Consider the following 17,500-nt stretch of genomic DNA (forward strand, 5'->3'; position numbering starts at 1 on the left):
GCAAGGCTAGTTTAAAACACCTAAACATTTTCAAAAAAATATTATCAAAAAATATGGGGATTTGGTCACACTATATTGCTATATGGTGCTAAGCCCACTTACTGCGACAAAGTACCTTATGATTAGTGGGTCCTACACTATCCATAGATTGGGAGATCCTGCTTCTCTGAACCATGAGAGCAATACACTCTTCTAAATGGGAGAATCTTGAGGTCTCCACCCATGACACAAGTGGACACTAATGAGAGGTACTTGATGAGGGAGTGGGGGGCTCCTCACCCAAAAGGATTTGGTCAGAATCCATACAATATACAAACAAGATATTTGGGGGGCACACCCTAAAAGATGCATTAAGATGGTGCAGCTATAAGACCATAGAGTAGAAGAAAATATTACAGCGCACACATGCAAAAAAGACGTGTGCGCTGTAATATTTTCTTCTACTCCTGCTATGGACTTAATCTCCTGAAGTAGGCATTCGGGCATAAGGAAAGCTATAGAATGGGCATGCCTTAATCCAGGGATCAAGATTCTGTTAATCTATTACCATTAAGTAGGCTTCCCCCTTATGCCGCGTACACACGGTCGGACTTTTCGGCTACAAAAGTCAGACACCCCATCCGAAAGACTTTCGACTGACTTTTGGCGGACTTGCGGCGGACTTTCTAACGAACAGACTTAATTACATACGATCACACAAAAGTGAGGAAGTTGATAGCCAAAAGCTGCCCTAGCATGGGTTTTTGTCCGTCGGACTAGCATACAGACGAGCGGATTTCTGGGTCCGGCGGAGTTACGACGTAAAGATTTAAAACATGTTCCAAATCTAAAGTCCGTGAGATTTGCGACTGGAAAAGTCCGCTGAAGGTCCGGTGAAGCCCACACATGATCGGATTGTCAGCCGGATTTGGTCCGTCGGCGTCCGTCGGAACAGTCCGGTCGAAAAGTCCGACCACATTAGTCTTCGCTGACTTAAAGATAAAAATGAACAAAAAAGATTGTCTGTCAGGGACCCCCCTTTTTGCAGATTTATTTCCCTGAACAGGGTAGTGTTAAGACAGGCCCTCTTATTGATCAATGTAGTGTCCTTGTCTTACAAGACGGGTCTCTTATTTTTAGTGGTTCTAAGTAGCACCTACAGGCACAATAGGCCTTGTTTGTCTCAATATATGAGCATCCCCTTTGTGATCTTATCATCATGGCTAGCATATGACCTGTACTTTCCCCTTCTTCAAAATATCTTTGTTGAAGAAGGAATCTTTTATTTTCAGCTTTTGTCAAAACCATATGCTTTGCGATATTTTGAGCTTCCTCCCAAGCTCTTTCAGGTTTATTCAGAGGGGGAATTCGACAAACATCGACTGTGCCCTCTCAACCTCCCGAAGCACGGATCTTTCCCAGGACCCTGTTTTGTCCTTGATGGCTGCAATTGTTTTAATAAATGGACCTCTTAGAAAAGCCTTCAGTGTATCCCAGAAAATACCAGGGCTAGCTGTTGGTTTATTAATGTGTATGAATGTGGATAGGTTGTGATGTATGGGGTCAGGGTTGAAAAGTAACGACAGCCAAAACTGATTCATTTTCCAACAAACCCGCTTGGCCACCCCTGATTAAAGAATTTTAATACATAATGAAGAGTGGTCGAAAACAGTTCTAGCAGCGTATAGTGCTGATGAGATCAGTGGGAGCATTGCCTCATTACCTAGGCCAAGGTCGATCCTGGAAAGTCCTCCATGTGAGGCTGAGTGGCATGAGTAGCACTTGACCTGCGGGTGTTGTAGCCTCCAAACATCCCGTAATCCCAGCTCCAACAGAAGCCCAGCAAAGGGAGTCTGGCCCTTTCCCATGGTATGTGGTTGGGCTTGTTTAGAATATTTGTCAAGATAATTATTGAAATCACCTACCACGAGTGCAGGTATATTGGGGTGGTGTGCTAGGAAATTAGCCACCAGCTTGACAACCTCTACTGAAAAGGGAGGGGGGATATACACATTCATGATAATGCAATGTAACCCATCGAGTGTACCAAACAGAAATGTGTACTGACCATGTGGGGCAACAAGTGAGGTTGAGCATGCAAAAGGCACGCTCGTGCCGACCAATATACTGACTCCTCTGCAGTAGGAGGAGAGGACGGAGTGAAAGTGAATGCCAAACATCTTGGTGGAAAATGGAGATGTCTGACTGGGGGACAAATGAGTCTCCTGTAGACACAACATGGAGGAGTTCAGGCGTTTAAGCATTTGGAGTACTGCCAGTCGTTTCACTCTGTCTCCAAGACCTCGTACATTCCAGCTTGTAATCACATTGCAATTAGCCATAAGGTGTCAAAGCAGTAGCATACAAAGAATATAGCAGTAAGAAGGATAAGTAATGACTTGGGTTAAACCCAATCAGTGAACCATGAGAATAAACAACCTCCTTTTATTAGCACCAATTGAGGCCAAAGGGCACACGTAGTCTTTGAACCTGAGGGTGATCCCTATGAAAAAAGATGTTGGGCAGGTAGAGAGTGTATGGACCAACAGGGTCCAACATAACGAACCAACAAAAACTGTACTGTCCACGAGGGACCTGCAACTTGGGGGCTAAGTTCAGTAGCCGGCTTTGGGGAGCCAACAGGCACCATGCCGCATGGTGTTTTCTGCAGCCTTATTAGTTCTGGTGTGACTTGTGTAGATACTCCTCCGCCTTTCCAGGATCAATGTATGCAAATTTAGACATTGTCTCTTCCGAAACAGTGTGGTTCAGTGTATGGGGTGTATATATCACCAATCAGGTTGCCCTCCGGTGTCTGTTAAGTTCCTCTCGCATGGAGCGCTCCTCTCTATCCAGCCATTGCATCACCAGTGTGGGCGTCTCTCCTTTTTTACCTGGCTCCTAGATTCAAAGCAAATTTGTCAAGCCCCGCCTTAAGTGACTTCCTCCCCTCCCCCTCATCTCCTTCATTATGTAAGTCATGCTGAGATAATCTCCCATTGGCTGAGCAATATTCTCATTTGTCTCTGAGCTCCTTCTTGCTATTCCTCGTCCTGCCTGTTGTTTCCTTGGATTGATTTTCTGTGTAGTGACCCCGGCTTCATCTCTTGGATGCGCTAGTCTGTTGCTTGTCCTGACCTTTATCCTGATTCCTGGATCTCCTCCTCATCTCTCCTCCATATCCTCTTACACAGCTTTTCTCCACACCTGCAGTGATCCTGGGGGGTGGAAACTTGGCACCAGCACTCAGCAAAATCCATCCCCACCATTAGGAGCTCTGGAGAAAATTGTCTGCTATTTACACTCCATTCCTCCGAACGTCACCTGATCACATGAGAGCTTACTTTCACAGATTCCTGACAGATTTCTGTATGGTAAAGGTCAAAGTTCACTCTTCAGTTTAGGAGAGGTAGGACACACCCAGGAACAATGATTTGGTTTGCATAGGAGCCTCATATAGAGGGCCCCTCAAATCTCCCCATCCAAATGTCCCTCCATCCAGAGTCTATATGTCCTATGACATCACACTGACCTCACAGCTCCTCCTTCCAATGTCCATCCATCCAGAGTCTATATCTCCTTTGACATCACACTGACCTCACAGCTCCTCCTCCCAATGCCCCTCCATCTGGATTTTTGTTTCTGCTACTCTTAGGATGTGGGCGGACCCTTGGCATCCACTCTAGCAAACTGGGACTGTTGGTCCTGCATTGTATGTAATGATGTCAGAATGCCTGCAACAAGCTTTTATCCTGCATAGTGTGGGGGTCCTGTGTGGGTAAATTATACCTCAGTCTGAAGTGGGGCTTTAATAAACTGGAAACCTGAATAATGAGGTGAGGAGGATTCAGGGAATATCATTTGATTTTACTATTTGTGTTCAGATCTAGAATTTTCTTCCTGTGAAGTCTGGAGATCATATGACCATCACATTGCCTCCACCTCCCTCCCTGATAGAATAGAGAAATACAAAGAAGATTCTAGAAGTCACCAGAGAGATCATGGAGGAGAGGTGAGCGGTGCTGGGAATTCTGGGACATTATCCAGTAACAGACAAGGGATGTGTCTGGATGGTGACTGTATCATTGTGTGTGTCAGGTTCCTATAAGGTGTCAGGATGTCACTGTCTATTTCTCCATGGAGGAGTGGGAGTATTTAGAAGGACACAAGGATCTCTACAAGGGCGTCATGATGGACAATCAGCCGCCCCTCATATCACCGGGTAAGAGGAGACTTTATTGTAAAGGAGAGAGCAGTACGGAGGGTCCACCTAGATCCCCCATCATCTGATAAACACATAGAAACAATGTATTCAGTCAGTGTGTGTGTTTCCTACAGATGGATCCAGTAATGGGAACCCACAAGAGAGATGTCCCCGTCCTCTGTATTCCCGGGATTCCACACAGGAAGATCACACCATCCCTCACCATCATCAGGTAGATGAGGAACAATCACTGATAGTATCATTAGGATCTGTACATTATCTGCATTGTTACCATTGATGTCATTTTTATTATATGTTCAGAGTGGAAACCTGAGAGAGTCTAAAATTGAAGTAAAAGAGGAGGATGATGAGGATGGGGTGACTGAGGAGTCAGAGTCTTTAAAAGAACACAAAGATCTGTACCAGGACACCATGGTGGAGTCATCCAGCTACAGAAACCCACCAAAGAAATGTCCCCGTCCTCTGTATTCCCGGGATTCCACACAGGAAGATCACACCATCCCTCACCATCATCAGGTAGATGATTGACAATTATTGGTAGTTCTGATTTATACACAGGATGTTTATTACAATGAATGTTTTATTATATATTCAGAGTGGAAACCTCGGGGATGATAATATTGATGTTAAAGAAGAGTATAAAGAGGAGGATGAGGAGTATGGAGTGATGGAGGAGTTTTCAGAAGGACACAAGGATATGATGGAGCCACCAAATACCAGGAACCCACCAGAGAGATGTCCCCGTCCTCTGTATTCCCGGGATTCCACACAGGAAGATCACACCATCCCTCACTGTTACAAGGTTGGTGGGATGGAGCATCTAGAACATGGACTTGAGGAGACAGGGGGGTTTATTTACTAAAGGCAAATCCACTGTGCACTTGGAGGTGCAGTCGCTGTAGTTCTGAGGGGAACATAGAAGGAAAATTAAAAAAAAACATTTTCACTTGCACATGATTGGATGATAGAAATCAGCAAAGCTTCCCCTCTTTTCAGATCTTCACCTCAGATCTACAGCGACTGCACTTCCATGTTCACTTGTAGTTGGTAGAGATTTGCCTTTAGTAAATCAACACCATTGTGTAGATTTTTTTTTATGTGATGTCACAATAATAAACCTTATAACTTACAGATGATATTCTCTCTCATTTTCTTGATTTAGAGTGGAGATCCAATCGATATAGAATTTGAGGTTAAATCAGAAGAAGAAGAGAGGTATGTGAGGGATGATCAGCAGTCTATGGAGGAGGATGGAATAACGGGGACATTTATAGAGGAGGACACTCCTACAGAGATCAGCACAGGTGGGTCATTAACACTAAATACCTCCCTCCACCCATACTGCTCACTGATTGGTCCAGAGTAGGGCAAGGACTGGGTGATATCAGCCTGTAATCCCCTGGTCACTCTCCTGAGCTGTGTTCCCCGTCCTGTATTCCTATATTTCTCTCGGATAATCTTCCTTCTCTGTGCTGCAGACACAATTTATGTATCTAGACTGCATTTATGGAGATTCTGGGGTTCAACTGGCAGCAAAATGTTCATTTCTTTATCGTACATCATGGGACACAGAGCCTTAAGTAATTAATGGGTTATAGGCCACCTTCAGGTGTTGACACTGGTAAACCCAATCAAAGGAAGTTTACTCCCTATAACCCCTCCTCCTTCTAGGAGCATATCAGTTTTTTCGCCAGTATTACTGTCTAAGGTGTTGGCCACAAGTAAAGAAGTGCTCTGAGGAGCTCCAAGAGGGATCCATGCTGGATTTAAATGGCCTCCATAGAAAGAAACTAGATCCATCCAAAGTGCCACTGAGGCCTAAGTGGATGGTACCTGAGACCTCATATCTGAAGCACGAGGTTTTGCCTGTAACGCCTCTCTTTGTAGGGCTGGACCCCAGGAACCCAGGGCTTAGGTCTTGCTACATTACCTAAAGCCTGATGGGGTGCATTCTACAGAGCCCAAGGGAGTGGAACCCCTTTTTAGGGACCCAGTCCTTGAAGGTTTGCTAAATGCAGCCCGCCGTGATGGGTGAAGGTTGTATTTTCTGTTAATTCAGCAAAATCCTGCGGCGAGGATAAGGTAAGGGAAGAAACTTCAGTATGAAAACATCTATGTATTTCTTCCATTAAAGGAAAAAAATGTGTCATGCCTTAAAATCTCCACTAGATGGAGTCTATGCACATACCTTACTCTGTCTTCACTGTTAGCTCAGTCCGTGTCTGGCTGCACAGCGTGTGGAGGGAGATTTGCAAGGTTAGAAAAAAAATCTGCAAAAAATTTATTTTTCTCCCCCTGATGGGACCAGAGGGTAGGGGTACAGCAGCGCTGCACCCCTCTTACATTACCCCCCCCCCCCGCCGTGGGGGATGCAGAGGTCATGCTATTTTACCGCTAAAAGTTTGCTTTTACTGTGGCTGTATTTTTCAAATCTGTGCCTCTACTGCATTACTCTCTGCCTCCCCTCCCCCCTCCTCGTGTTGGGTCTGGGACCCGAAAAACGCTGCACTCAGGCACGGGAAAAATTTTAAATAAAAAAAGGGGGTGGAATTTTTGGGAGGGGGTGGGGCCAAAATGCAGGTGCCGTGAACATCCACGAGGACACATGCCAGGCTAAAAGCAGATAAATACTATATCTGTGACAGTCTCTCCTCTGCTGATGGAGAAGAGACAAGCTGCCTGCAACACAGGGACACACGAGCTGTAGGACATGTATGGGTTGCAAAACTGGCATTCCTGATTCAGGAGGGACACTCATTTTCCAGCACTAGGCTGAACTTTATAGCGACTTTAAAAGTCATGACTATTTTCTGCGATTTAGTGCAATTTGTATAGCGCCTTTGTTTTTGTACTTAGGACTATGCCTACCAAAAAAGTAAAGGTTTCACCCCCAGGCATTGGGATCTCGAGCTGTATTTCCACGCTGTCATCCTTGCCTGAATTGCCAATTATGGCAACTCAAGGTGAGCCATTAGAACAAATTGATGGTGCAGCTGCCTCTCACATCTCAGCCCCTTTATACATGACTGAAGATGCCCTTTCCTCTTCCCTCCAGGGTCTGAAAGAAATATTAGCGGCTTTAATCACATCCTCCATTCAAATGGATAGGAAGCATACTAGGTTCCCTTCCCCCACTTCAGAACCTTTGCAAGGAGAACAGTGGGCACAGGATGAGGTGTTACCCACAGTCGATCAGGAAGAGAAACAAACCGATTATTCCTCTGCAGAGGAAACAACAGTAGATGAACCTTTTTCAGCCTCTCAATCTGAGAAATTGCTGATACAATCTCTTACAGAAATTGTTTGTTCCACTTTCATGCTAGCTCTAACAGAGCTTCATGAAAACTCGGCCTCTTCCTTAGGTTCTTTAAAACCTTCTAATCCTTTGCATGCATTTCCTGCACATGCATTACTTGAACAGTTTAGTTTTGCTGATTGGGATCACCTGGATAAGCATTTTCTCCCTCCTAAGAGGTTTTCAATCCTCTATCCTCTGGAGGAGAAATTCTCCAAAAAACGGAAAGTACCAGCAATTGACGCTGCAATTTCCAATGTGAATAATAACCTAACTTGTCCTGTAGACAATGCACAGATGCTTAAGGATCCAACAGATAAGAAGTTGGAATTCCTGCTAAAATCTGCTTTTTCCATAGCAGGTGCCATCACTCAGCCCGCAGTCGCCGCAATAGGCATCTGTCAATCCCTAAAGGACCAATTTAAACAGTCCCTTAGAGAGCTGCCTACACAACAAGCCCAGGATTTGGCTGAACTACCTAAGGTAATATGCGATGCCATTAAAGATTCTATCCACCAGGCATCCCCCTTACGCTTATGCTTGTACATATGCATAGAATCCTGTGGTTAAAAAATTGGTCAGCTGAAACCTCCTATCTGGGTTCCCCTTTCATGGGAGCGACTATTTGGAGAAGACTTGGATAAATATATGAAGACAATTTTTAGTGGGAAAAGTACTCTTTTACCAGTCAAAAGAAAATATAAATGCCCTTCATTTAAATGGGCTTCTGCCTCTAGGCAGTGGCGACGGCCTCCGCCGTCAGACTCTAGAGGAAAACCTCAGGGTCAGACCCAGGCTCAAAAGAAATCCTTGGGTGGGAAATCTGCAAAGCAGAATCCTAAAGCCTCATCATGAAGAGGCAACCCCTCTCACCAAGGTGGGGGGAAGACGTCTGCAATTTTCAGAAGTATGGAAAAAGGAAATTCAGGACAGATGGGTCATCTCCACGGTAACGCTGGGATACAAGCTGGAATTTCGTGACTTTCCACCGTCTTGTTTCCTGAGATCAAGCGTTCCAAAAGATCCAGAGAAAAGACAATCTTTGTTTCTGGCACTAGACCAATTAATATCTCAATGGGTAATCATACAGATCCCCACAAAAGAGCAAGGTCTGGGTTTTTATTCAAACCTTTTTATGGAACCAAAACCAAATGGAGATGTCCGACCCATTCTAGATCTAAAAAATCTAAATCAGTTCCTGAAGATCTGCTCTTTTCGCATGGAGACGATAAGGTCAGTAGTTTCTATCCTTCTAGGAGGAGAACTTCTGGCATCAATCAACATCAGGATTGCATATCTGCATGTTCCTATATTTCCTGCTCATCAAAAGTTTCTGCGGTTTGAGTTAGGACAGCAGCATTTCCAGTTTGTAGCCCTGGCCTTCGGGCTAGCCACAGCACCCCGGGTATTCACCAAGGTGCTGGCCCCACCTCTAGGCAGGTTAAGGGCACGGGGCATAACAGTTGTAGCGTACCTAGACTATCTATTACTTATAGATCAATCAGTGACTCGTTTGGAGCAAAGCCAACAATCTGAAAAGTTTGGGTTGGATTCTCAACCTAGAGAAATCTTCCTTAATACCACTAAAAAGGCTCTGATCATAGACACAGCCCAGGAAAGGGTGTTCTGGCCTCAGGCAAAAATCAACTCCATAAGAGAGCTGGTGCGGATGATCGGGTCAAAAGGCGATCCCTCCATTTGCCTCTACATGAGGTTTCTAGGAACCATGGTGGCTTCATTCAAAGCAGTTTCCTGTGCCCAGTTCTATTCAAGACACTTGCAAAACAGTATCCTGTCTGCTTGGAACAAAACAATTCAAGCTTTAGACTTGCCAATGCGGCTGTCCCCAAGAGTGTCTTAAAGCCTCACTTGGTGGTTACTAACCCAGAATCTGCTGAAAGGAAAATCCTTCAGACCAGTCATCTGGAAAGTGGTAACGATGGAGGCCAGCCTTTCAGGCTGGGGAGCAGTACTAGAAAAGACAACTGTCCAAGGACAGTGGTCAAGAATCAAAGGAACCTTGCCCATCAGTATCCTAGAGATTCGGGCAGTAGAGTCTGGCTTTAAAGGCCTGGTCTTTCAGGTTACGGGATTGTCCTGTCAGGATTCAATCAGACAATGCCACAACTGTGGTCTATATCAATCATCAAGGGGGCACCAAAAGTCTCTCAGCGCAGAGAGGTGAACCATATTCTATCTTGGGCAGAAAGGAATGTCCTGTGCCTTTCGGCAGTCTTCATTCCCAGAGTAGAGAATTGGTAGGCGGACTACTTTAGTCGCTAGCAGTTATTCCCAGGGGAATGGTCTCTTTACCCTGACATATTTCGGGCTGTTTGTCAAAGATGGGGGACTCTGGACGTAGATCTTCTAGCATCCAGGTTCAACATGACGTTGATCAACTTTGTGGCCAGAAGGGATCTATTCGCATGCAGAACGGATACGTTGGTGACCCCTATGGGATCAGTTCTCACTGATCTATGCATTCCCCCTATTCAGTTGCTGCCTCGACTTCTTTGCAGGATCAAGCTGGAAAGAAAGCCGGTAATTCTGGTGGCACCAGCATGGCCCAGAAGGTCATGGTATGCAGAAATCGTAAAGATGGCAGTGGAGGATCCATGGTCCCTCCCACTACGGCCAGATCTGCATTCTCAGGGACCGATATTCCATCCTTCCTTATGGTCTCTAAATTTAACAGCTTGGCTATTGAAATCCACATTCTAAAGAAACAGGGGCTTTCCAGGTCAGTTATCTCTACCCTGATTAATGCAAAGAAGCCAGCTTCCAGAACTATATATTATAGAGTCTGGAGGGCTTAAGTTTCCTGGTGTGAATCCAAGGATTGGCACCCTCAGAGATATATCATAGGCAGAATCCCTGCCTTTCTACAATTAGGGGTAGAAATGAAATTGGCCCTAAGTACTATTAAAGGCCAAGTCTCAGCTTTATCGATCTTATTTCAAAGACCACTTGCTACTCATTCTTTAGTCTGGGGTTTTATACAAGGGGTAACGCGGCTTAATCGGCCCGTCAAACCTCCCTTGAGCCCTTAGGACTTGAACTTAATTTTGTCTGTGGTACAAAAACAGCCATTTGAACCAATACAACAGATTCCCCTAGTCCTTCTGACAAGGAAGTTGGTAATTTTGGTTGCTATATCCTTAGCAAGGAGGGTTTCAGAATTGGCTGCTCTTTCCTGTAAAGAGCCATATTTGGTTATTCATGAGGACAGAGTGGTGTTATGCCCTCGTCCAGGCTTTTTGCCAAAAGTGACTTCAGGTTTTCACCTGAACCAAGATATTTTTCCAAAACCATGTTCCAGGGAAGAAAAGTCACTACATTGTCTTGATGTGATGAGAGCAGTTAAAATCTATTTGAAGAAAACTGCTCAGATTCGTAAGACTGATGTCTTATTTATTCTGCCAGAGGGTCCTAAGAAAGGACAGACAGCTTCAAAATCCACTGTCGCCAAGTGGATTCGGCAAGTGATAATTCAAACTTATGATTTAAGGGATAAGATTCCCCTGTTTCAAGATAAGGCGCATTCTACCAGGTCAGTTAGTGCTTCTTGGGCAGTGCGTCATCAGGCCTCCATGGCTCAGATCTGTAAGGCCGCAACTTGGTCTTCAGTACATACATTCACAAGATTTTATCAGGTGGATGTAAGGAGGTATGAGGGGATCGCAGTGTGCTGCAGGCAGCAGTATAGATCCTCAAGTCTGGGGGTACCCTCCATGTTTCTCCCACCCCTCAAGTGGCATTGCTATGGGACATCCCATTAAGTAATTACTTAAGGCTCTGTGTCCCATGATGTACAATAAAGAAAATAGGATTTTTATTACAGCTTACCTGTACAATCATTTTCTTGGAGTACATCATGGGACACAGAGCTCCCGCCCCTCTTTTTTTGGAATTTAAGTATATTGCTTTGCTACAAAAACTGAGGTACTCCTGGAAGGAGGAGGAGGTTATATAGGGAGGCATTTATACAGCGATCAGTGCTATAAAATCGCATTGATTACTGTAAAAATGTCACTGGCAGGGAAGGGGTTAAGTGTGTGTTGTATGTGGAGAGAGAGAAATCGGTGTTCATACTTGGTAGGAACACACAATCTGTCTCTACTCCCCTGAAAGAACCGGGATTTGTGTTTAGACACGCATCCCGTTTCTCGCTCTGTCACAAGAGATCGTGGGTGCCCGGCGGTCATCGCGCCCCCTGGGCACTAGTATCGGCTTTGGGCGTTGGTGCGCACCTCCGACAGCATGCAAGCGCTCCTAGTGGCCAAAAGGCGAAGCGATGTAAGGTAATGTCGTTTTGCCCAGCCGTGCCATTCTGCTGCAGTAAAACCTGCGGAGGCTGGTCGGCAAGCAGTTAAAATGAATAAATCCATGAAAAAAGTTTCAGCTTTCAGTACTTCTGACCACAAACCACATACACCATCTGAAAATTTGTTCGATGGAGAAAAGTTTTCTGTTCTGCTCCTTTGAATTTGTCACTGTGGTGGAAAATGAACGCTGATTTGACCCACTAATGGTTAGAAAATTGGATGAATGTTTTTTTGAAAGAAAAATGAGTTTGTGTACGGCCAGCATAAGTGACATCAGGTGCAGGGAGCTTGTACCCACCTACCTGTCTATGACAAGGGAGTCTGTCATCCATCATATTATATTACACTCCTGTCTGATCATCTGCAAAACAGCGTTTTACCTCCTTTTTTATATTTTAATAATGTTGATCTCTGATTCTGATATGTAGCAGATTCTCCCTCTAATAATACATCTATCTGTCTGTTATTCTCAGAGTGGATTAAATATCCAACTATATATCTGGATATTTATATTTACCGCTGTATATAGATATTCAAGAATATTAACTCAATTATACGCCAACCTTTTTTTGAGGTTTTTATCCAATTAATTGAAACAATAATTGACCAACTAATCAATTCTGAAAATAATCATTAGTTGCCGCCCTACAGAGGACCCATTTACTAGTTACCTTGAGGGGGGAATTGTAAGATCCTCAGAGACAAAGCTGCCTGATGTGGGCGGAGTCCTGGTTTAGGGGAACCAATCTGCTCATGTCTAGTAATAATCTTTTTATTTCTATTTTAGTAGATGGACGGGAGATGAGGAAAACCTCAGAGGATTGTCTCACTTTGTCTCCAAACTGTAAAGTAGAAGATGAGGACATCACACAGTATAGTCCAGGAGAAAACCCGACTACCTCAAATGTCCATCCGGCACCACACAGTGTAGATGGACCATCGTATTCCTCTTATCCTGAGGAACCTCAGACTGTGAGGGACGGTGCTGTCCTTCCAACAGAGAAGAGACTTTCCTGTACTGAGTGCGGGAAGTGTTTCCCTTTTAAATCCCATCTTATTGTGCATATAAGATCTCACACATGGGAGAAGCCGTATTCCTGTCCTGAGTGCGGGAAATGTTTCCATTTTAAATCCCAACTTAATTTGCATAAAAGATCTCATATAGGTGAGAAGCCTTATTCCTGTCCTGAGTTCTCTGAAAAACATTTCCCGCAGTCCCGTCTTTCCAGACATCAGAGATCTCACACGGGGGAGAAGCCACATTCTTGTCCTGCATGCGGGAAATGTTTTTCATTGAAGTCTGATCTTTGCAAACATCAGAGGTCTCACACGGGGGAGAAGCCATATTCCTGTCCTGAATGTGGGAAATGTTTTTCAGTGCAGTCCAATCTTTCCAGACATCAGAGATCTCACACGGGGGAGAAGCCCTATTCCTGTCCTGAGTGCGGGAAATGTTTTTCAGAGAAGTCCCATCTTTCCAGACATCAGAGATCTCACACGGGGGAGAAGCCATATTCCTGTCCTGAGTGCGGGAAATGTTTTTCACAGTTGGTCAATCTTTACACACATCAGAGATCTCACACTGGGGAAAAGCCGTATTCCTGCCCTGAGTGCGGTAAATGTTTTACACAGATGTCCCATCTTTACAGACATCAGAGATCTCACACGGGGGAGAAGCCACTTTCCTGTCCTGAGTGAGGGAATTGTTCCTCACTGAAGTCCTGTCTTCCTGTACATCAGGGATCCCACACAACCCTTGAGGTGTATTAGTGCCTTGAGTGTGGGAAATGTCTTCTATATGAATGTTGCTGGACATTACAGCTCCCATGTGGGGAAGAAGCACACCCTGATATACACCTCAGATATACTCCATGGCTGATCTTCATCATGTAAGAAACAGTTTATAAGGAGATCAGAGCTCACCAAAGACATGGATGAAGTGTTGTACTGTGTTGGCCATTGATAGCAGGAGAAAAATAAAAATGGAGTCATTACCTTTCATTGGCCGAGTACATTTTGTGGTGTAAGATTTCACAAAAGCTTAGAGGTCTATTTAAAAAAAATAATTGAATGAATGTGACCGGCATTCACCCAGCTGTGATGAATATTGGATGTATTTTATTTCATACACTGATTTCCTTGGCTCCATCTAGTGGCCATAATGTGGTATTGTGCTATTTTTATTGAGGTATTTCAGGAAAAATACCCCATTATGGTCACTAGATGGAGCTGATGGTCATAGGAAATCACTGAGGTAAATTCTGGCTAGTAGAGCCCTTAATTTTCATTTGTCAGGCATGGTTTGATTGTAATATCTGAGATTGGACTCATACACTTGTGAGTTAAGTAGACACTGAAGAATAAAAGTGCAATGGACGGCATTGGGAACCAGCCTCTGATGCAGACGACAGAGATGGGTGGAAGCGGTCAGGCCAGCGCGGCCCATCTCTGGACTACATGCCTTTGACCCATATATGGTTCTACACACTTTACAAGACTGCTGTTTTCACAGACAAGGGAGGACCTTCCCCCGGGACCCTGGACCTGTGGACTTGATGACAAGCTGATAAGTACAGTATAAATACATTTACCATTCTCTGGAAAGGACTATTACTTTTCTGGAAAGGATTACCTCTTCACATTGCTCTTTCATTTGGGGTTTGAGAGCGAGTCCTCATAGGGACTCTGATTGGTACAGTGAGAAGGAGGCCAAGGAGGACCATGTTCTTCTGGTTTTGGAGAGCCACACATCACTTTATTGGACCCCCATATTCATTACTATTCCACTTGTACATCTCCTCCTGACCACTGTTACCCAGCAACCCCCCCTATTTCTTTACACCTACCTTCCAGATCAATACAATCATCTACTTGTCCACCTTTTTCCAATGCAGATCGGAGAACCATTCATATCATCTCATAGCTTCCACTTTGTGCTTTGACTTTATTCATCCTCCCTTTTTCAATATCAGTTCAACACTTGGGTCACTCTTTAGAGGTCGCTCAGACCTGGGGATATTATCCCAGCCGTATTACAGCATTTTTACAACTCCTGCAACTTGGGTGGAATTGCACCTCCTGTCCAGAGATGTCCTTTTGTTTTTATAGCTTTAATACTAATGTATGCATGATGTTTTTTAATGTCTTTCTTATCTTTGACACCAATAAATCTTTTTTTGCTAATCATGTTTGTATGGTGAGTGAAGTTCCATAGATATGTGCTACCACAGGCTTGGTTGTGCTATTACAGGTTTTTATTTCAAGTTTGTCATTTAATCTTCATACCGTGAGCTCCCATCCTCTCCTTTTCCCACTTTTTTCATTTTGTCATTTTTACTCTAACGTTTTTGTGGTTATTCAGTCCCCATATATTAGTATTGTTTCACCTTTTATGACATACTAATTAGGTAGGCGGCACGCTGAGGGTCCGGTGTATATTTTTAGTGTATCATAAAAGTTATTTAAACAATCACTATTAAACCAGCCATTGATTTAAAATGGGAAATACTGCATTTGGCCTTTTATTTTTATTTTTTATTATTATATATTTATTTTTATATTTTCATTTGCATCCATATACAAACACACCAATAAAGTGCAACATGCAAATAAATACAGTATACAATTTCCATCCCTTCACCCAACTACTAAAACACATCCCCTCCCCCTCCCTTTCTTCTTCCCCTCTATTCCCATCCTTCTCTGAAACTAAATGTCCTTGTTTTGCCCGGTACTCCTAGTTTAGACCATTTGTCTTCCACTTATAACCTCCACATATCTCCTGGTTTTCTTAAACACCTTCCAGTCTTTCCATCTGTTTATCACTCCCTCTATTTCTTCCTCTCCACTATATCTCAGATCTTCCATATTATATGTGGCTTCTACTTTTCCAATCCAATCTTTTATTGTAGGACTTTCTATTTCTTGCCAATATCTTGGAATCTGACTTTTAGCCGCATTTAATAAATGGGGTATGAAAGATTCTTTATATTGTTTTATTGAGCCCACTGTCCCATGAAATGAGAACATCCATGGCTCTTCTGAGATTTCATTTGTAGTCATTTCTTTTATTAGCTGTATTATCTCCCTCCAATCATTTTTGGTCAGTCCCACCATAAATGGGCCATTGTTCCCACTATTTTACAACCCCTCCAACAGAATGGTGATTTCTCTGATACCTGCTTACTTTATCCGGGGTTCTATACCACCTTGATAGACATTTGTACTTCATCTCCGCTGTGATGGAATCCACTGCAGAGGTGTGTGCTAATCTCATCATCTTTTCTAATGTAACTTTATTACTTCTAACTCCTAATTCTTTCTCCCATTGTTTCATGTATGGCGGGGCCTCCAGCCTGTCCGCTGCCAGCAAGATTTTATAGATATGTCAGATCCCATTTTATGTGCTTGACGCCAAACTCAAGTGCTCCAGAGGTCTGAGATCTTCCCCCAATTTTATTGGTTGAGGTAGAGTACTGACAAAATGTTTCAGCTGGAGGTACCGCCATTCATTAATCCTCATCATTTCTGTCTTGTGTTTTCATTCTTGAAATGTGTATATTTTCCCCTTTTGTCATTATATCCTTTAATTGTACATTATCGTGTTTAATCCACTCTCCAAATAATTTCCCTTTACCAGGTAAAAAAGAATTATTTCCTTTCAGTGAGATTAGTGGTGAATTCTATTTCCATTGACTTTGTGTATTAGATCCCATATTCTGTGTACATTACGTGTCATAATATGTGTATCTTCCCCCAGTGCTCTATATTGTGGTGGGATCCAAATAATGCTACTCAGCCCCCCGTGTGTCCCTCATTGTCTTCTCAATTTGTACCCATCTTTTCTCATTTACTGCCTTAGACCATTCCATTACCTGGGAGATTAACACCGCCTTGTAATATTTTTGGTACTTTTATCCCTCCTTGCACTTTATCTTTCTTTAATACCCAGAATGCAATTCTTGGTTTGCTCTTCTCCAGATAAACTTAGATATCATATTTTTTAATGTTATAAAATATGTCTTGGGTAGTGGGATAGGTAGCGTTTGAAATTTGTAGATGATTTTCGGTACTATTACCATTTTTATGGTGTTTATTCTACCTGTCCATGAGAGACACCTACTTGCCATTCTTTTTATTTCTGTTTTTATTTTGTTTAATAGTGGAAGATAGTTTGCCTGGTATAGTTTCCCTGGGGACGATGTCAGTTTTATTCCTAAATATTTTATTTCTGTCTTCCAACTAAATTGGAACTTCTGCTGTAACAGCCTTTCTTCTTGGTTATTTACGTTTATATTTAGGATTTCCGATTTAGAGGAATTTATTTTTAAATTTGATAATCCCCCATAGTGTTTTTTATTGTCTTCATTAGGCAGGGCATTGTGATCCTAGGATTAGAAATGTAAAACATCATCAGTATAAGCTGCTATTTTATGTTCCTCTTCTCCAATTTTTATCCCTATTATGTCTGGATTATTCCTTATGGTAGCTAACAGAGGTTCTACAGATAGTACAAACAATAATGGTGACAGAGGGCACCCCTGTCTTGTTCCATTATACATTTCAAATGGGGGGCATAGGGTGCCATTGACCTTCACTCTTGCGGTAGGGTGTTTATATAAGACCTGGATCCATTGGGCCATCCTTGGGCCCACTCACATAGCTTCCAGAGTACTC

General features: G+C 43.3%; 2 protein-coding genes across 2 annotated transcripts in view; one reads left to right on the plus strand and one right to left on the minus strand.

Annotated features, from left to right (window-relative positions):
• The window catches only part of LOC141122060 (uncharacterized), a 396,180-nt gene that overhangs the window by 183,579 nt on the left and 195,101 nt on the right, over window positions 1-17,500 (minus strand). The window lies entirely within an intron of this gene.
• Window positions 1-17,500, plus strand: part of LOC141122051 (uncharacterized) — a 48,847-nt gene that overhangs the window by 17,444 nt on the left and 13,903 nt on the right. The window contains 2 exon segments of the mRNA XM_073611846.1: window positions 4,505-4,561; window positions 13,058-13,498. Coding sequence (XP_073467947.1) covers window positions 4,505-4,561; window positions 13,058-13,498 — 498 coding nt within the window.

This window comes from Aquarana catesbeiana, unplaced genomic scaffold, assembly GCF_042186555.1.
Source record: "Aquarana catesbeiana isolate 2022-GZ unplaced genomic scaffold, ASM4218655v1 unanchor237, whole genome shotgun sequence".
Taxonomy (NCBI): Eukaryota; Metazoa; Chordata; class Amphibia; order Anura; family Ranidae; genus Aquarana; species Aquarana catesbeiana.